This window comes from Sceloporus undulatus, chromosome 1, assembly GCF_019175285.1.
Source record: "Sceloporus undulatus isolate JIND9_A2432 ecotype Alabama chromosome 1, SceUnd_v1.1, whole genome shotgun sequence".
Lineage (NCBI taxonomy): Eukaryota > Metazoa > Chordata > Lepidosauria > Squamata > Phrynosomatidae > Sceloporus > Sceloporus undulatus.
Genome location: NC_056522.1, coordinates 296,085,148 through 296,106,299, shown reverse-complemented (window position 1 = coordinate 296,106,299; position 21,152 = coordinate 296,085,148). Strand labels below are relative to the sequence as shown.

At 39.9% G+C, this 21,152-nt stretch overlaps 2 protein-coding genes across 8 annotated transcripts in view; both read left to right on the top strand.

The window, feature by feature from the left end:
• Positions 1-6,062, top strand: part of LOC121928780 (golgin subfamily B member 1-like) — a 231,752-nt gene extending 225,690 nt beyond the window's left edge. For all 7 annotated transcript variants that reach the window (XM_042464026.1, XM_042463994.1, XM_042463977.1 and 4 more), the window contains 4 exons: positions 566-663; positions 1,787-1,921; positions 2,787-2,901; positions 5,366-6,062. In XM_042464026.1, coding sequence (XP_042319960.1) covers positions 566-663; positions 1,787-1,921; positions 2,787-2,901; positions 5,366-5,524 — 507 coding nt within the window. In that variant the 3' untranslated portion in view covers positions 5,525-6,062. The remainder of the gene's footprint in view (positions 1-565; positions 664-1,786; positions 1,922-2,786; positions 2,902-5,365) is intronic.
• A 1,081-nt stretch (positions 6,063-7,143) lies between these two features.
• The window catches only part of LOC121930529 (actin, gamma-enteric smooth muscle-like), a 54,973-nt gene continuing 40,964 nt past the window's right edge, over positions 7,144-21,152 (top strand). Inside the window, exon 1 of the mRNA XM_042466989.1 lies at positions 7,144-7,423. The gene's annotated coding sequence lies outside the window, so the exon portion shown is untranslated. The remainder of the gene's footprint in view (positions 7,424-21,152) is intronic.

Here is a 21,152-nt window from a genome sequence, read left to right as displayed (position 1 = left end):
CCCAGGGTGACACAGTATATATATACCTAACTCTTTTCCAGGCAAGCATTCTCTGAAGATGCCAGCCAAAGATGCTGGTGAAACGTCAGGAAGAAACTTTTAGAACATGGCCACATAGCTCAACCCCCCCCCCCCAAAGCTATTGATGCCAGACATGAAAGCCTTCGACTCCACAAATAGGTCTTTACTTGCCTGCATAAAAATAGTCAGCCTATCCTCTCTGGAAACACAGTTCCAGAGCCTAGAAGCAGCCACTGAGAAGGCCCTCTCATGTATTCCCTCCAGATGTACCTGCAGGGGTGGTGGGATAGAGAGAAGGGCTTCTACAACAGATCTCAAAACATGAGCAATTTGGTCCTGCAAATAACTTGGATCTGAGCTGTATAGGGCTTTATAGGTCATACACAGCACTTTAAATTTCCCCCAGAAACAGACCAGTAGCCACTCAACAAAGCCTACCTATGTTTTAGATAAAAACTATATACATTCTTTCACCAAGTTGTGATTCAAGACTGGATGTTTCTGACATTTTGCCTGAATAGCATATCAGTTTTGCTGTCTTTAGGGTGAACCTCAAACAGAAGTTCCTCCAGGAGCTCCCCAGGAAAGAGCTGCAGTTGTTGTTGAAATAGACAATATGGAACTCAACGAACTCAGGAAAAGGTCAGTAGAACTTCTGATTGTTGTAAAAGGAGGGAGCTTTATTTGTCCTGGAGGCTAAATTCCAATGTAAAAGGGATTTGGGAAGCCTATTCCAGCAGCAGACCGGACAACAATCATGGGACAAGGCCAAAGCAAAGTGGGACATCTCATATGCAAGTCTTAGCATTGTGGACATTTTCCAACTAAGCATGCAAAGTGCAGCTTAAGTCTCTGCATGATGTCTTCTCAAGAATAAGTGCCAATGTAAAATCTCCCAATCTGCAGAATTATTAATAAGAAAAGAAAACACTTTCGGCCAATGTAGATTCTCCACAGGCTGCATCTCCTCTGTGAGCCAGAGGTTGGTTCCCCATTTATGTTGTAAAGTATGCTTTGTGGACTGGGATATAACCTACAGTAACTTTATCATGATAACAGTCCTAGGCTTTAGGAAAAGATTCCTCTACTGTATATTTAAAATGTAACAAGTTTTATGATTGTTAAAGTGAGTAATTTTGATATAGTCCCCTAAGTTTATTTATTTATTTTTATCCTGCCTTTCTCCCAAGTTGAGAGCCAAAGTGGCTCACAACACACACACACACACACACACACACACAAATTAAAACAATACTTTAAAAAAAACAATTAAAATAATCCAGTTAAAACAGTAAAAGGTTTTTTAAAAAAAAATACATCATACAAAATTTAAAACATACAAGGTTAAAAATAATCTAAACCAACCCCCCACCCTCCAATAAAATCAAGCCTACGTGATTTTAAAAAGTTTGCTTGAACAAAAATGTCTTTGCTTGCCTGCGAAAGGCCAGCAGGGAGGGAGCCATCCTAGCCTAGCCTCCTGTGGAAGGGAGTTCCACAGGGTGGGAACAGCCACTGAGAATGCTCTCTCTCGTGTCCTCACCAAATGAGCCTGGGATGGTGGTGGGACTGAGAGAAAGCCTTCTCCTGAGGATCTTAGGGCTCTAGGTGGTTTGTATGGGGAGATACGGTTTCTCAAATAGTCTGTACCCAAGCCGTGCAGGGCTTTATAGGTCATGACCAGCACTTTGAAGTTTATATAGAAAGCAAAGGATATTCACTGGTTTTGTTTGCATGAATCACTGAACACATGGGCTTACTCTAGGCTTGCAGAGATGGAAATGCAGCATGATTCGGCACAACAGACTGTATCTCAGCTAACAGAAACACTATCGGAAGAGAGGAACAGGCGATTGGCTGCAGAAGAGGCCTTGGGACTATCTGAGGAACAAATCAAAAGGTAGTATTATGGGTGAAAATATTTTCAGTCTGATCTAAATGCATTTTGATCTTGACAGTCAGACCTTTATTTTGTTGGAATAATTCATGAATCAGCCTTTTCTTGTAACAGGAACCCATCTAGAATTTATTGACAAATGTGACATTCATTATTGGTTACTAAGTCCAGTGCTGTGGACCCAAACATAAACATTTTGATTTCTTTTCTCTTTGTATTTGCAAACCATTTCCTCCCAACTATATTGCTTATTGCAGCTCTCAAACAACTTTTCAGTGTTAATGTGTCACATGTATTGAGTCTACACATAACAAAGCTTTACTGTCACCCTGTGCCAAAGTGTGAACGTATTACCTTTTTGGATTATACCCCCAGATTCCTCTGGCAGCCATGCTGGCTGGGGTTACAGTCCAAAACAGTAACTTTTCCATGCTTTTTTCTCTGTGCCAGCTGAGCATGCATCCTAATTTTTTTTTACTGGGGCTTTGCATTTCAGGAAAGAATTAGTAGCTGTCCGCAAGATAGACTTTATGCCATTATTCCTTGAATCACGCCAATAAATATCAAAGCAATGACTGGAACACATACTGAAAACCATTTATTTGCTAATGAAGAACTTATTTTTCTATAGAATTGCTATGCTGTTTTTACATGCATTATTTGATAAATTTTAATAAATTTATTATGAAATTACCCATCCTAATTGAAGAGAAATTAGAAGATCTGATACAGTTTAAGAAACTGTAGTTCATCTAAAAGGGATTGACGTCCAAAGTAATTCAAAGGAAGTTCAGCATAAACAGATAAATGGTAGCTTAGCATTAATGTAATGTGGTAACATTTTTTAAACTTTGCATTTGTTTTTAAGGCTTGAAATGAGTACTTACAGGTCAGCACCTAGAGAATATACTGTTCAGATGGATTCTGATGAGGAAAGGGAGGCTCTAATCATCAATACGAATGAACATATTATAGTAAGGAAGGTAAGTCTTTCAATCTTAAGTCTAAATCTGAGATGTTATTTTTCATGGCTGAGAAATTGTATTATTTCTTTTCAAAAGCATATTTCTGAAATACTGGTTTAACATTTTAAAAACAGTGAACAATAAATTAGTTTCTGTCAGTTGAATTAGTGAGCAGTAGAACATCTTTTAAACACTGATTCTCCAGCAGTGTCACTTTTTGTAATGCCATCAGAATATTAGGTTGTATTCATATAACCCTATGTCTGAAAAGGTACAGGGGAGTCTCAATTTATGTTGGGCTTTCACTCCTGAACTCATGAGGTAAATAGAGACTGATGTAAATGGTGTGTGTGTGTGTGTGTGTGTGTGTGTCGCCAGTTCCATAGGGAATTTTGGAAACCAGGGGGATGCATTCCAGTGGAGCTAAAGTAGCCTCAAAGTTAGTAACTTTATTAACCTATCACCAGTTTTAAAGAGGTGTAAAGCATAAAATATCAGAGTTTACGTTTTCCAGACTAGAGAAATGCACAAATATTCTCCAGAGGGCCCCAAAGAGGCAACGATTGCTGATCCCAAGGAGAGAGTGACTAGGGTGAATTGGTTTGCCATTAGGTGACAGTTCATCTTCAGAGGAACAAACAGATAGAAAGCATATGGTATGAACTGTATTCTTTTGCTGTACCACTTCCCAGGTTGAGAAAGCACATCAGGAGAAAGGAAGGCAGAAGCACCTGCATTGTCTTCTGCAGCAGGTGCAAAGGGCACAGCAGAAGGAGAGGCAGCACACCTTTTGCACAATAATCAGATACACTAAAAAAGCAAAACCAACCCTTCCCAGAGCTTTCACAAAATTCTTGACTGATATTGTTCCCCGCTTTCAAGGTTTCTCCAGTGCTCATGTCTGGCTGCCCTCTAGCTACCTTGCCCTTTTCTGAGGTTTGCCATTCCTCTGCTTGCTAACTATTCTATGATCCTCCACTTGCCAGTTCACCTTTGTTGATTCCCTCTCATCGCTTCAGTAGGCAGGGAAACAGACTTGAAGGAGTCTCCACAAGAGGGAGAAATCCTCACTGTTCTTCAGTTTTTTTCCTGCCTTGGCTACGAGTAGGCTGTGTTTTTCCTTTTCTGCTTCTTCCTTTACTTTGACTAAAATATTTTAATATTTCTGATCTGTTCTCTCCTGCCTTGGCAACTACCTAGAAGAAACTACCATGTTTCTTTAGCCTTTGCTCTATACTTTCATCTTTCTTACCTTTTCTGCTGAAGCAAAGCCAAGCAGGGAGGGACAGTTCAAAAACTGTCTTGTGAGATGTAATATGCCCAACTCCACCACAAAAGAAGACAGCCCAGGCATGTCTGGAGAATATTTTACCTCAGCCAAACTGAAGGGGCTAAAGACCAGAGAGCCCAGGTGCAGCCAGAGGAGGGAGATCCCTCTGTCCTTGACCAAGTGCGCTCTGCTGCGAACTCCAACCCCAGCGAATGGTCTGGACAGTGAGATGGAGAACCTAAAAGGAATTGGTGAAGTTGGAGGAGGGAGATCCATCTGTTCTTGACCAAATGGCACCACACCATAGACACCAACCTTCTCCTTTCCTTTCCTCTCCTCTCTTACTCCTGCATCCTCCTATTTGTTCCTTCTGCTCCACTTTCAGCTTCCCCCTTCTAAGAGGGGAAATGATCTGCTCCTTCCCCTTCCATCCTACTTTCTATTTTTTGCCAGTAGTCCTGCCTTTCAACTTCTCCCACTTGCCTTCTCCTTCCCCTTTTATCTTTCATGTTCTGATTACTGATGTAAATCTGAAATTTCATAAATGAGGGTGTTGCGAATTGCAACAAACCTGTAACTGATTCTGATCCCATTAGGATTGTCAGCTGCAGATTCAACATAGCCTTCCCGAGGAGCTCCGTTTGACGATCCCCCTAGAAACATTTAAAAAAAGGCTTAAAACCTTCCTTTTTTGTCAAGCCTTCCTCCCAATAAATGAAGTTGTGCATGTTGATGCCATTGATTCCCTGCCTTACCTTGCTGTATGACTGTGTTTTAAATTTTGTATAATTGGTTTTTATCTAGAGATGTTTTGTAACGGTATTTTATGGTTGTAATGGTTTTCTACGGTTGTAAACCGCTTTGATCTGTGGAAAAGTGGTATACAAATAAAATTTATTATTATTATTATTAACATGGTTGGGCTCATACTAAAGGTTCAGTCATATCAAGAAGGAATGTCAACGGTTGTGTCCGTCATCAATTAATCACTACATAGGCTGTTACTGGCTGACCTGTCAATGTCATAAAATGTTTGTGTAAACTGACTCAAAGGTCATACCAGCTTATCAGACCTATCAGTGTGAATATATTCATGAAAATCTAACAGAATCTTCTTAACAGCAAATTAAGTTTAGTCCTTCATTTTTGAAAGATGGAGGAAAAATATATATCTGGTGCTAGTTTTTAAAGGCATGTTTCTTTTCTGGACAGGTAAAAGGAGGTGCTCTTTCTCTCAAGAGATGGATTAGGGGGCGAAGCCTTTACTGCTCCAAGTTGCTGACCTCGAGGGCAAAATCCCGATATCTCTTTCTGACTTATTTGGTGATTCTACATCTTCTTGTTTTCTTGTGCCTCACTGGCATCCTATAAATGCACTGAACTTGCTGTGTGAATTATTTTCCTTCAAAATAATGGTGTGCCAATTTGGGATAGTGAACTTCTCACAAGCTGCTGTTAATGCTATGCACTGGACACAGTTGTATATATTTTCAGTATGATGTGTGTGTTTTTTCAATTTCTTCCTTATGAAAAGTTTTAAATGTACATCACACTTGCTCCAAAGTTGACCTGAGTTGCTCTTTAACAATGACAATAACAACAAATATTATATTTGCTAAAAAAAAAAAAGGTGGTCTTATCAATAAGAAGCTGCTGAATTTTGGATGTGTAATATTCTTTGGGAATATATAATGACTGAATACTGTTGAATGGGTTGTAAATTATATCTTTTCTATATATAAATTTATTTTAAGAGAGTTAAACTATAAATTTGGGGAGAAACTTCTTAACTGTTGGGTTTCTTGGCTTCTGCGTTATAACAGGAAGCATACAGAGTGCAATACAGGGCGGGGGGCAAGCTGAAATTATTATGAGTTTCACAACTTTAAATAAAATCTTAAGAACTGAATATAATTCTCCCCTTTCTTTTGTGTGTAAAATTTTGGATATTTATCAGTATGCTTGGGTTGATATCCTTCGTCACTGTCACTTTGTAAAAAATGTCAAAGAATAGTCAGATAAGACAGGAAAGTGTTTCCTGGTTTATAAAATGATCAGATTTTCTTAAGAATTTTGGAATTTTAGCCACATCACTTTCGTAATATACAACACCACCACTACATAAAAGTTTATATCCGTTGGCTCCCTTTATGGCAGCCAGCTAAGAAAAACATGACTGTGTTAGATCTGTATATGATAGAAATATATTGTTGTATTTCTTGCAACAGATCTATGACCATAAATCACTGTGCATGGATTGATGCAGGCAAAGCCAAGGTGTTTTTATTCATTAACATTTGCCAACATAACCTGGAAAGTTGAAATAATAATAATAATAATAATAATAATAATAATAATAATAATAATTATTATTATTATTATTATTTGTATTCCACTTAATCTTGAGGAATCCAAGCGGATTACAGTAGTAAAACAAGATACAGTTAAAAGAGAAATGCATTAAAAATTCCAAGATCTTCACCCCCCCCGTCATAAAAACATAATTAAACACTAAAAAGAGATTAAACCAAGAAGAAAGGTTAAAAAAAATAGTGCACAATAAAATTTTTCAAGCAGAGTCCAGGTAGAGTAAAAGATAAAGATGGAGGATAATGGGAGAAAAAAAAGAGGGAGGGGGAGGCAGGTCAACAAGGATAGTCTGTAAAGGCTCCCGGAAGAGATTCGTCTTAATAGCCTTCTTAAAGGTGATGATGTGATCTACCTGTGTAGAGGTTTGGTTTGATATTACCTAATGTGATAGGTAATAATGTAATGTCCACTGAGGACATGAAGAACCACATAATAGAAAAAACATTTTGTCATAGCTGGGGGGGGGGACTTATAAAACTAAAAGAGCGTCCTCTTTGTGATCTCTGTGAATCATCCCAATGGGTTGTCCTGTGCAGTGCATGATTTGGAACCTTCTAGAGCTGTTACATAAGCATTTTGTCAGTAGTCCAACCCACTCTCCGAATGACTTACCAGCTCTCTTCCTGTCTAAGCCCTCAGTTTCTTTTTGTCTGGTGCAGTAGCAGCAGCAGCTCAGAAACACTTTAGAGCTTACTTCTGTAACTGAGGACTGATCATTGGTACCATTCTCTTGCTTCATACAGAGCAAGCAAATCAGGTCAGACCCTCCATACCAAGGGATGATTATTGGTGCCTTCTTCTCACTCCATATGAAGGAAACTGAAGATGTGGTTCATCCCTCCAAACTGAGGGCCCATTGCTGGTACCATCCTCATGCTCCACAAAGAGGAGACGTAACAGGTCAGTCTCTCCATACTGAGAGTCAGTTACCTGTACCATTTTCTTAGTTCATATGGAGGAAACAGAAGAGGTTGTTGATCCCTCCACAACAAGGACAAATCATTGATACCACCCTCTTGTTTTGTACAGGGGAAATGTAACAGGTCATTCTCTCTATACTGAGGGTCTATTACCGATCCCATCTCTTCTCTCCATGCAGCGGTATCAGAGGAAATGGTTGGTTCCTCCATGGTGAGGGCCTATTGTTGGTACTATTGTTACTCTCTGTGCAGGAGAAACATAACAACTCGGTTCCTTCATACCGAGGGTCCATTATTGGTACCATTTCTCCCTGCCCCCTGGGTTTAATAAATAAAAAAAGGGCGGGGGGAGTTGCCTTCTCTCTCCATAACATATGTTTCCATATCTCCATACTGGTTTATCAAAGGTGCCATCTTCTAATGCCTTATGGAAGAAACAGATCATGAGCTCCACTATTCCACCCAACTGTACTCAAGTAGTAGTTAGGACATCAGCAATTCATTGGGGTTCTCTTACTCTTTCATTAGTTTCCAGCACTGACTCTGGTAGCAGGAACCCCTCAGTACCATCCACTTATAAAAAAATTGAAGTTTGGTATTAGGTCATGAGTTCTAGAATTGGCTGGATACTGCATGCTCTGAAACCCAATTTAATTATAGTGATAGCTGTCCAGTCCAAGACCTGTGAAAGGATTTACTCCATTCCAGTTAACTTCAAGAATAACAGGTAGTTCCCATGTTGCTGACTACAGCTGATATATGGACACTTGTTAGAATGCTATATAGGAGAAAGTTTCTCCATGAAGCAAGCTTACTCTATGTTTTGATAACCTGTTTGTGTTTCTATCCTCAAAGAGGAATCTTGTGTTCTTGCAAGCCACCAAATCCTGATACTAAAGTTGGTCAGGGATCAGCATCTCCTCATGCTCGTCTGGCTTCCCTTGACATAGATATCAAGTTCTGTAGCAGTTTTTGTCCCATTCCCAATTTTTTTCTTGCAGATGTACACATCAATATGTTGTCACTATGACAGTCTTATTTCTGTATGTTAGCAAGTTCCTTCTGCATTCTGTGAGAAAGTACACTTTCTCAGGCCATGTTAAGTGAAGTGAGAAAGTACACTTTCTCAGGCCATTCTTTAGAGGGATACTGTTGATCCTATACCACTCTCTTGAACCTGCCTTACTTTCATCTGCACTGAGTTTTTAGTTACCACTACTTCATAGTGTTTACAAAAGATGGATGCTGAGTCCTGTCCTGGATAATTTGAGTTGTTAACTTTAGTCCAGTCCGGGTGCTGCAGGATAGTCATTCTAGGTTCCATCTCTCCTCTGATGCAGAACTCTGATTGATTTGCAGTGCTGGATTTGAAAGAATGTATTTTTACATCATGATGTGTATATGCTTCCCAATGTTTTCAACATTATTGTGTTGGTTGCATAGCTTCACTGGCCATGAATTCTTTTCTTTCAATGCATAGACTGTTCATTTGTGCCTATTACATGTGAGCTGCTATTCTCAGTTGTTTACTGTACTTGCCTGTTCCAAAAATTTTGGAGGGATAAGCACGTATCAGGAGTCCCATCTCTGTCCTTCTCAATCATAATGTTCAAAGGGACTATACTAAATTCCTGTGTTCAGTCCATTTTCTCCTACCAGACAACATGTACTGCATTCTTCAAAAGGCCATTCTTCACTGTACATGCATCATGAGATTGTCTGTTAAGGATATTCAGCTGTCACTGAGTTTTACAGCCTCCACTGTGGCATTCACACTCTTTGCCAAGCTTTGGAGGTAGCCTTTTCAGACCTCCTTTCTGTCTTGCTTTGGCCCTCTGGCTGATTCTCATCGTAAATGACTCCCAACACCTCTTATTATCAGGCATGCCATTTTCGCTTCCCCGGCTTGCAGCAATAATCATTACGAACATGCCACTAGCTGGTGAGGTGCAAACTCTGTTAGTCTTCCTGTCACAGGGCATTGTTCGCAAGACAGAGCTCTCCACATCAGTGTTCTTGAGTTTTGGCAATTGTAAAATCCTCTTGGTTTCTTGAGTGACATTTCCGCAGTGAGATGTGAAAAACCCACAAAAAACTATAGTTGCAAAAATCTTCACCGTGATATTTTACCTGAATCAGCAGCTGGATGCAAATCAAACACCCCTCTCTGTCTTTCGATAAAATTGAGAGATTGGTTATCCCATAAGGTGTCCTGACACCTTCCATCTGCCTGCCTGAAATTGAAGACACTCTTGCAGACACCTATTGTGTCATGATCATCTTCCAGAAATAAGACAGACCAACCATATACTTGTTCAGGACAGGAAATGTATGCTTTTCTGTTCACGAGCTCCAGAAGACTGGATTATCTCAGTGATTCATGTCCTGTTTTGCCAGAGAGGTTACATAGTGTACACCTTCCCACTGTTTCTGTCTTATAACCAGATATTGACAACAATTAGAGAGAACAAGAACAGGGATATTTTGATCATCCAGGATGGCTAGGTGATCATGCTTATCTCTCTCCTGCATAATTCCTGTAGTCAGTATTGACTCCTGCCAAATCCAAACATTGACAGGGTGAGCTGTCTAGACCTCTATACAATCAAGCACACAGTGTAGAAGCTCTCTGGTTTCCTTTGTTGATCATCGTTGACCAAATTATTCCTGAGCTCAAAGGCTGTTAATTCAGTGACTATGCATAGATTGAGTTCTTTGAAGCTTTCAGCTTCAGAAGACCTCTCCAAAAGATGCCACACAAGTGTTGGACTTTCTGGTTTCTTTACCAGTTGCTGTCCCTATCTTAGGGTATTATTTTGCAACCATATCCTGGCACTTCCAACAGCTTGGTAAGCCTTGTTTATCGAATCCACTGGTAGGGAGTTCTTGAATGGTTACGGACTTAAGATCCTCCTTGAATAGGGCCTTTTTCATGGGCCAAGCAACACGTAGAACAAATGGTTTCCTTAAATTTTGGATTGCTTATTTGATGGATAGCTTTTCTGTTAGCAATCACCATAGCCAGAATAGCTATGAAGCTATGCACTTTGTGAGGGGATCAACCTCACCTTCATTAAGCTGGACATTTTTTTCTTACCAATAGTTCCGTCTCCTATCCATCTCAATAGGGGCATTTTTGTTCTAGCATTCTTCAGTAACTGCTGGGATGTTCATGGGGTGCTAGTCTTCCGAATAATTTCCTCCATCACTTGTCTATGACGAAGGATGGTCTGTGTCTGCACAGCATCTCTATAAGTGGATTGCAACAACTATTCATCTGGCATATGAGATAGTGTGCAAGACACCTCCTGCCCAAGTGAAAAGTCATTCAACCAGAGTGATTGCAGCTTTGCCTAAATTTCTGAATGGGATTCCTCTGCATAATATCTGCAGAGCTGCTACACGGTCCAGACTGCTTACTTTTGTATCTCATTATCCCCTGGACTCAGTGTCACAGATGGAAGCTGTGTTTGGGAGGGCTCTACTTTTCTTTTGTGTGGCATGACACTCCTTCCTATGATTAGTAGTTTTCTAGTCTCCCATTTGTGTGATTCACAGTGACCACAAAAATAAATTGCAAGTTGCTTAGTTCTTTGGGTGATCATCTGAAATCACACAATCTCACCCACCCTTCCCTCATCATGGTCTGCCTTTCCTTAGATCCTGGGCTGCTTCTTTGGCATCCATGAAACTGAGGGCTTAAGTGGGAAGTGAGCTGGTAAGTCATTCGGAGAGTGGACAAGCCTACTGCCAGAATGCTTATGTAATAGCTCTATAGGGTTCCAAATGATGCACTGCACAGGCACAGGATTGTGTGATTTCATATATGGCCACACCAAGAACTACAATTACAGGTAAGCCACCTGTCCTTATGATCACACAATACTCTAGAACTTCATTCTGTACAGAAATTAGTGATCATAGTGCAGTTGTGATTGGAACATGAAGCTGTTCCTAGCATCATCTCTGATACTACAGTAATGCATTGTTTTGATAAAAGGAGAGACTCAAGAAAGTGTTCATTACTAGAACACTGGCAGCTTTTCAGAGATCAAAAATGGCTCATCACATTATCAGAAGCTGGCACTGAAAAAGAGACATGCATACACAAACATCTTTTCTTCTCTGCGTATTGAACCCACACATGGCAAATTAACACCTAAAAAACAAACCTGAGGGGAAGACAATGGAACACATGGTGATAATTGAAATAGCAAGTGTCTAATGTCTAAAGGGACGTGACAGCTAGAAAGCTGATTGTTAGAATATATGTCACATTAAATGAAACGAATTGTCTACTGCGGGTGGAAGGAAGCTGCTACTAATTGAACTAGTGTTCCATTAAGTAGTTAGATATGAACGTTCAGAAGAAAACATCTGTGTTCAGTGCTTACTTTGAAGTCTTCAACTTTTGTTTTGGAACAGAATAAAAAAGGGTAGGAGAGTATTATGCATGTGTGATACTTCCTTTCAAATAGGGTTCTTGCCAAGTTCTTATCTGCTTTTAAAGTCAGAATCAGAATTGGACGAAGACTTGGAGTGCCTGGTAGTTAAACCCCCTGCTCAATGCAAGATGCAAAATGCAGGATACAACAATCACATCTCTAACAAATGAGTGTACAACCCACCCTGTTACATAGTTTAATAGTTAAATAACTAACTTTTGCTAAGTTAGGACCAGGAGGTTTCTTTCTGTTTAAATCCTGAATCTGCTTCCCTACTGGCTCTAGTCTATCCCTCTGGAGACCAAATCTACTTGTTACCTGTGGCAGCACTACCAACAAAAGAAACACTGAGGATGTCAAAAATAGACCTCACACTAAATCAACAAAACACATCCTAATGTAATTGGTAAATTTAATAAATAATTAGTAAATTAGGGTGAGACGCTTTGTTGTTATCTAGTAGGCATATGCATTTCTCATGTGATATGATGGATCCTGTTGGTGACATATACGAGTATAACAGTATTTTTTCACAGACACTTGTTAAAAGACATTGCATTAATCTATTCACTAGCGGCTCACATAATCTCCTCCCAAAAATTACACTAGCATCTGCCAGTCCTGGAGTTGGCAGCTGTAAAGAAAGAGGAATGAAGTCGCTTTTCTGGATCTGCAATGAGGACATTTGGGAGAATGACCTCAGTCCTCTTCCCATATCTGCAGTCAGATACTGCCTTGTTGTCCCTCACCTTCCTTCACACTTGGGTCCTCCAGTAAATGGCACTCTTAGTGTTGACAGATGCCTGAGGTAGAGAGGTGGAAGGCTGTGCATGTGAAGGGTTTAGCTTTTCTTTAACTGTTTGAAGAATTTAATCTGTCATCCAATAAGGCTTTTTTGGGTGCAAATAGTATCTTTCTGCATTCTTCCCTGCCAGACTCCCTGGTTCTGGTCCAGCGTTCTTATGGCTTCCAGTCTATTAAGCTTAATAATGCAAGTCTTATCTTTACTAGGGCCTGATACAGACAGGCCAAAATAAAGCTGCTTCGAGTCACTTTGGAGGTATGGTGTTTCAATGATGCATGTGTCCTAAGAGTCCAGAAGCTGCACCAAAGCCACGCTCCAATCCTAAGGACTGGAATGCAGCTTTGGTGCAGCTTCCAGAGTCTTAGGACGCATGCATCATTGAAACACCATACCTCCAAAGTGATTTGAAGCAGCTTTATTTTGGCCTGTCTGTATAGGGCCATAGTCTTCAAATTCTACAGAGATAGTCTTTAGGTTGTGTCTTGGCACAGTGATTCAGTGTACTTCTATAGCTTTATTTAATTTTTTTATATTAGCTGTTCATCTTTGATCTTAGGTTTGCCATCTTCTGCTTCCAATTATGTAGTCTATTTGATTTCTTTATTGGCCATCAAGTGATTCCACATATATACTTGTCTCTTTGGTTACTTGAAGAATGTGTTTATGATGAACAAACTGTCAGCGTCACAAAATTCACTAAATTGTTCTCCTGCTTCATTTTTTGATCCTAGGACAAATTTGCCAACAATATTTGGTTGTGCTCTGCTTCCTGCTTTTTAATTCCAGTCACCTGTGATTATCAGCCAGTCCTGTTTTGATGTGTGATCAATTTCCTCCTGGACTCCAGCACTGAATCTTTTAATTTCTTCTTCTTCTGCCTCTTATTTAGAGCACTAACTTGGATTATGTTTGTATTGATAGGCTTCCCCTGAACTCTTACCAATATTATTTGATCATACTTTACATTGTATCCTCTTACTGCTTTTGCTACTTCTGTCCTCACTATTAATGCCACTCCATTTCTTCTTAGATTTTCATTTCCTCATAAAACAGCATCTAATTGATTGAAAATATCTATTTTAGATTGCTAACCTAGGTACAGTGGTACCCCGGGATACGAATGCGCCGCCTTACGAAATTTCCGGGTTACGAAAAAAATCCATTTAAAAAAACTGTTCCGGGTTACGAAGGTTATTTCGGGTTACGAAAAAATTTTTGGTGCTTTTCGGCGCTATTTCGCACGAAATCGCGGCTTTTCCCCATTAGCGCCTATGGCTTTTTCACCTTACGAAGTATTTCGGGTTACGAAAGCGGCGGCGGAACGAATTAAATTCGTAACCCGGGGTACCACTGTATTTCAATATTTATATGTTCTATTTTTTGTTTTACAGTGTCTAGCTTCAGTGATTCATGTTCCTCACAATCTATGTTCCTGTTATACACAGCTTCAAATTTTTATGCCATATCTGTGTATATTAGCAGCTGAACATCCCTTCTTTAAGTGCAGTTGCATCATTAGATACAGCGCTGCTCATACTTGTTCTCTGCTCTTCTTGTACTGGTTGAATGCCTTCTGATCTGGGAGGCTAATCTTTCAGCATTTTCACTTTCTTCATAGGGTTTTTATGGTAAAAGACATTCTTCTTCTGTTCAGTACTAACAAGCATTAGCTAAAGTGATACTGGTGTTGTCTCTTAGACTTCTCCTGCCAATGGCAGCCCCTTCTCCCCTGTAGTTGTTTGGCTATATATATTGACTATATACTGTTTCTTATGAAAAATAATTATAAGGTCTTCCCACTTAAAATCCTGATCAACTAGATGAAATAGCAGATGAGACTATTGTGCAAATTCTGGAGATACTGGCCTACCTGTAACTGGGTTGGAATCATATTCCAGTGTCTTAATGGTGAGCCCTCCTATAGGCTGCTAGCCTTGGATCTAAAACTCTGGCTGTATAGGGTTGCCACACACCCAATTTTGCCATTTCTCTCCCCAGTTCTAGGCATGTTATCAACATTGCATTTGACCCATAATCTGTCCCAGATTCCAAGCTTTCACACTTTAAAAAAGTCTAGCGACTTTTAGGAGCCATGTGGCAAAATGTGAAGGCACTCTTCTGTGAAACTGTTCGGCAAAGAGTCCATCACTGGCATTCAAATGCAAGGGAAAGGAGAGTAAACTGTGGTGAGTGCAAGAAGCCAGGGAAAGCATTGTGAGGGCACAAAGTGAAGCAAGGGAGGGAGTAGGAGGGAAGGAGAATGTGCAGTGTTTGTGGCAGAGGTCAAGAAGCACAGGAGGGGTGCATTGCACAGGTTCATTATGAGAGTGTGGGAAGAAAGGGTGTGAGCAGTCAACAATGGTGTATAAGAAGCAAGAGCGGGCCACATTGTGAGGGTGTGGTGTAATTATACCATGCTCTTCAGACCTAAAGGCTATCAGAGTGGCTTACAATTATTATTTTTAGGAGGGAAAGACAGTGGTGCCGGCAGTAGTGTGTAAGAAGCAAGGGAGGGGGCGTGCTGCAAGCGCATGATGTAAGACAAAGGCAATAAAAGGAGAGTGAGCAGTGTGAATGGCAGAGTGCTAGATGCAAAAGGGGTGCATTGTGAGGGTACAAGGGGAAGCCAGAGGGATTGGAGAGAAGGGGAGTGAGCCAGACAAGCACTTAACTCTTGGCATGTAAGAAACAAAGGAGATGGGCATTGGGAAGGGGTGTTGGAGAGAAAGGGAGACTTTGCTCAGAGCAACAAAGTGCAAGAAGCAAGACAGGGATTCCCTGTGATGAGGTGAGCAGCAAACAGTGATTTGTGAGAAGCAACATTTTATGACAAAATTATTTGCTGGGGCAAGTAGAAGTCACTTGCTAGAAGTTTATAATGTGTATATCATTGCCATCTCTTTATGATGGGTAACAACATGGGGTGTTCAAAAAGTGCCATTTACAAGTAGAGACTTCTAGCAACCATTTGTAGATTAATAATAATAATAATAATAATAATTTATATTTCCCGCTTCGATCCGAAGGGAGAAGCGGGATTACAGCAGTAAAAACATCATAAAATACATACATAATTCAAAAACATCAAAGAAATAAAAATAAAAGGGAAAAGGAGAAAGTTGTTACAGTGTTGCTCAGTCATAAGGATCGAGTCATATATTCAGATGTACAAATCAGATTAGAGGAGATCAGTTGGATAGGCTCGCTGGAAGAGATCTGTCTTCAGTGCCTTTTTGAAGGCTTCCAAGGTAAATTGTTCCAAAGTCTAGGGGCCATCGCAGAAAATGTTCTACAAGAGGTAGTTTTCAACCTGGTTTTGGGGTGTTCCAATATTTTTGTGCCAGATGTTCTAAGAGTGCGGGGTGGATTACGTAGGGAGAGGTGTTCCCTTAAGTGACTCGGGACCAGGCCATGTAGGGATGGATTTAATAAGTAAATTGTAGCTACAACTCAATTTTTTCAACTGAGTTTTTTTTAAAATTGTATAAATGCATATAGATGGTCTTCCGTATCCATGGGTTCTGCATCCACAGTTTCAACCAACCATCGTTTAAAAACAACAACAACAATCCATACAGAAAATCTTGATTTTGCAGTTTTATGTCATTGTACATAATGAGAGTTGGGCATCCATGCATTTTGGTGTCCCCAGGGGGTTCTGGAGGCAAACTCCAGCCCTACCAAGAGCCGACTGTAAGTCACTTTCAGCAAGTCTTTGACTAAGATTAGATCCAACGCCAAAATTGAGCTATCATTTAAAACAAAACAAAACATGCTGCACACCATGTAACCTTAAAGTTCACTAGACATAACTGAAGTAACCTGCAATTATCACATAGGAATTGACTAGTTGCTGAGTCAGCTGCCATTTTGAGACACCGAGTCACCCCTTGTTGAGATAAGGTGTCTATTTTCTGTCTCTGCTACAGAAACCTGATAAGGGTCTGTACAGTTCATCTATCAGCATTGTACATGGCAACTTTCCCTTTTAGAAAAGTAGGAACAGAGCTATTGAGCTAAGAATGAATAAAACAAAGGCTTGTTTTGGTTCTATAACCATGTCTGCTAATCTTTTCAGTGTATCTGAAAATTGGAAGGAAAAGGAGAAAAAGGAGATTGTGAAGGTAGGGGAATCAGAGAGGAAGCTGCCTACAACTCAGAGCAGGCCAGCATCCAAGAGTGTCAGAAATTCTTCCCTCATTTATCCAGCTCTACAAGCTGTTGCTCTGATAAGCGAAGGCTAGAGAAAAAAAGTTTCCAAAAATGGCATGACAGACCTAGATATTCTGTGAACTCCATTCCGCAAGCTGATATAAATATAATAAATGGTGAGATCATTTCATTTGTTCAAGACAGCTATAAGAATCCCCCCCCCCCCATCTCTTCGGGTATTTGGTAAGTAATATGTTACTAACTTCTCACCTTTCATATATTAGGAAACAAGGTTTTGTTGAGGGAAATGGGAATTGTATGGCCTTTTTTATTCTACTTATAATTCTTTGTGAGGACACAAATTATTGCATTTCTTTTCCCTTACGATCTTCCAGTGGAACAGCATACTCAACAATGATGATTTTTAGATGACCTTGCTACCATTTGGTGACTGTCAGAACTACTTAGGATACTTAGTCAACAGAGCCATGCTGAAATAAAAACACTGAACTGATTACTAGTGTAGTTAAAATAGTTGCTTTGGCTTCTTCACAAGTAAGAATAAGGACAATTTGGGGTGTTGATTTTTGATTACTGCTAGACATAAACACTTCACAGATGCATTTTGTTCAGAACACTGCATATAAACATTTTGCTGTCTTTTAGCATGTGAACTGAATGGGCAAAGCTGAGTTGAAAGTGAACTGTCATATTAAAAAATGTTAATCATTTGCATAAATGTGCTTTTGCATATATGTGCTAATGCTGCCACTTCCCACCAAATAGTGTGACATCTAGGAGAAAATATGCTCCTTGTGCTGTGAAAGGTGGATGAACTATAGAGGCACCTAGAATCTACATCTTTTGATGGTGCAGCAATGCAAGTGTCCTTTCAGGATGTGAAAACACGCAACAGAAAGTAGAAGAACAAATGGACCTGTAGATTTGTGCTTTGCTGTATGTGGTAAAATGAAGGCCAAAGTCACTCTGAGCTTGAAAAGATCAGTGAGGCTTGCTTGGGGTGGGATGAGTGAAAAGGAAGAGACGGTGAGAGAGGTGGGGAAGCAATCTAAATAGCCAAATGCAAACACAAAACATATGCAACATAAGCCCTAGTTAGCACAGCCAATGGAGAGGGTTAATGGGAGCTGTAGTCAAGAAAAACCAGAAGTTTGTATGTTGCTTCCATATTTCTGTATCATGGCTATAAACTAATCAATGTAGCCTAGGTTGTTAGGATTTTTACAAGTCACAGCTCCCTAAAGCATAACTTTTATAGAATTCATGTTACTCAACTTTTTTGTAAAAGTTTAGAGAAATATGTTATATACATTGCCCTTGTTTTTTAATGCAGAGATCTCCATGCATTAAATCTAATCATCATCTGCAAAAGGGTGTGGATGTTTAGCTGTTTGAATCTGGAACTCCTTGCACCTTAATAAACTAATCTTACAGAATACATATAGGTCCAAAACACACTGCAGAAATATCCTGTTTGAGACTGTTCTAACTGCCCAGGCACAGTACTAGGGAATTCTGGGAACTGTAGTTTCGTGAGACATTTAGCATTGTCTGTCAGAGAGCGCTTGTGCCACAATGAAGTACAACTCCCAGGATTCCCTAGCACTAAGCCAGGGTAGTTAAAGTGGTCTCAAGCTGAATTATTTCTGCAGTGTATTTTGGACCTCAGTTGCAAAGAAATGACATTGTTCAAGTGTAACAATAAACAATGTTATACCTTACATCAATTAGTAGGAGAAGCAGTACTTTATTTCTTTTCCACATACTCCTAATCCTAAACAAATTACCATAAACTCCCATGTAATAGATACTTTGGCTATCAGTGATAAACTACTTTTTTTACATATTGGTGGATCTTCTTTTTACATATTGGTGGATAACCACTGCTCCTCATCCATTGTATTTTACAAAGATTTGTATTAGGATTTCCATGTGGGGGTCGGGAATGGAAGTAAATCTTCACTAATTTCATTCTCACGGGAAGCAACAAGTAATTTTAGAAAAGACTATTTGCAGTTCGAGCCTTATTCTGCACAAAATTCACACTTTGGCGGTTTACAGACCGCCAAATAGTACGTATACAATACGTACTAGGGTTAGGAAGGGGCGGTGCTTCCGCACCCCCCTAACCCTAGTACGTATTGAATACGTACAAGATGGCGGCGCCCTGTTCATATGGGCGCCGCCATCTTTACGTACTGGACGCACAGCGTCCAGACGTGTCGCGCCGCTTGTGACGTAGCGAGCGCGCCCCTGGCGCCTCGCTACGTCGCAAACGCGATGGTAAAAGAAGCTCCATTTTGGAGCTTCTTTTTTCGGTCCGCGAGGGAGTCGGGCCGTCTGAAGGCTCCGGCTCCCCCGCGGACCTACTGGCGGCGGTCTGTACCCTGCCATAGTGTGTGTGTGTGTGTGTGTGTGTGTGTGTGTGTGTGCATGAAAGAATATTTTCTGTAGACAATAGAGCATTGGCTGGACAGAAAATAATATGCAGAAAATGCTGTATTCTGTCCATAAAATATTGTAGTTGGTGATTTATCCTGCATAACACTCACACATGGTGATTGTCTCTGCAGAAAATCCTGTTTCCTATGCAAAAAAACCCAAACAAAAACCACATGTGAATTTTGCATAGAATAAGCCCCCAAATGTGATCATTCTCATCTACCCAGAATTCATGTTTTTCAGCCTATATATTTCAAACTTTCTTTCTGTCCTTAGTGTCAGTTGTTCCCACATACCCAGGTCTTACAAATGGGTGGCAGTGTTGATTTCCAGACTTCCTGAATTCTATGGGATGTCTATTATCTTTAAGAATCATTGGGAACAAGTGACTGATGACAGGATGCTCCTACATTAGCACCTGTGTGGCTTGACACAGCTTAGCCACTGTTGTGTCATAAACCTAAAACTGTCTTTTCACCTGGGACTAGCTTTGAGAATGCAAAGAGTGTCCATAGGATATATATGCTTTCAGCTTCAATAGCATTAGAATTTTGGACTATTAGACTTTTGATCTGATCCATTTGGCCAGTGCCTAGTCCTTTTGATAAGGCAGTTTTATTATTGTTTTTTAGAGTAATTATGAGAAATATCCTTTGTTAATGTCTCTCACCGATTTCTACAGGAAGCCTTGTAAAAATAGACATTTCTAGGTATAAGATCAGTGTTAATACTCTTCTGGCATGTTCTCTGAATGCCAGTGATAAGAGAGCCTGTGTAGTATAGTGGGTTGAATATTGGCCCAAGAATCTTGAAGACCAGTGTTTAAAAGATTCTGTTCAGCTCAGCATGGAAACCCACTGGGTGACTTTAGGAAAGTCATACTCTCAGCCTCAGAGGAAGGCAAGGACAAATCCCCTCTGAACAATTCTTCCCAAGAAAACCCAATGATAGATTTGAATTAGGGTTGTCATAAAACAGAAATGACTTAAAGGCACAAGAACAATTGGAATTGGCAAGCCAAATAATGTCACTTTTGTACAAGAGGGATCAAGACATTCACATAACTGATAGAGGACTGATTCACATAGTTGCTGCTGCATCATTTACTGACTCCCAGATTATCATACAACTGCCAACTGAAAATATTTGGATTGATTAAATCTACTGGCCCAAATCACAAAACTGGTTAGTCCCAGTTAGAGCAGATCAACTGCACCAACTGTTGAATGGCGAGTCAGCACATAGGTACAGTGAATTAAATTGATTCAAGGCATTTTCTTCTAGTTGGGATAACCAATAGATTGAGGCCATCATGTCATTCATTTTGTATACACAAATATGTATACTGTTTTTTCTGCGATGAAGCATTTGTTCCTTCTATGTGCATGAATATTCCTTTACAGCCCAGTTCTGTGTAGGAATCATGATGAATGCTGTCTAGATAGAGGTTTCTATGGAAATTAAAAAAACTCCTGGTATAATCTCCTGAGGGAGCAGAGTTTATAACAAAGTCATGTCAACCTTTTCTACTTACTCTGGAGGATTTGTAAGTCAATAAGTGGAAGGATGTCCCAAGCCCATACACATCAAAATTAACAGAAGTCACATGTACAAGTTGTTGTTTTTCTAGCCAGTAGAGTCAGTCATATCTTACTGTGCTTCCTAGAACAGTCTTTCTGATAAGGAATTCACAGTTCACAAATATAGCATAGTTCTTTTAAGCAAACACTTAACAGGAGCAGCTGCCATTTCAAAACATTAACCAACACTTTCCGAAGCTTTCCAGAGAAGGTCTATTTTTAGACCTTTCCTCCAAAGACTGTTTATAACATTATAACAGCAGT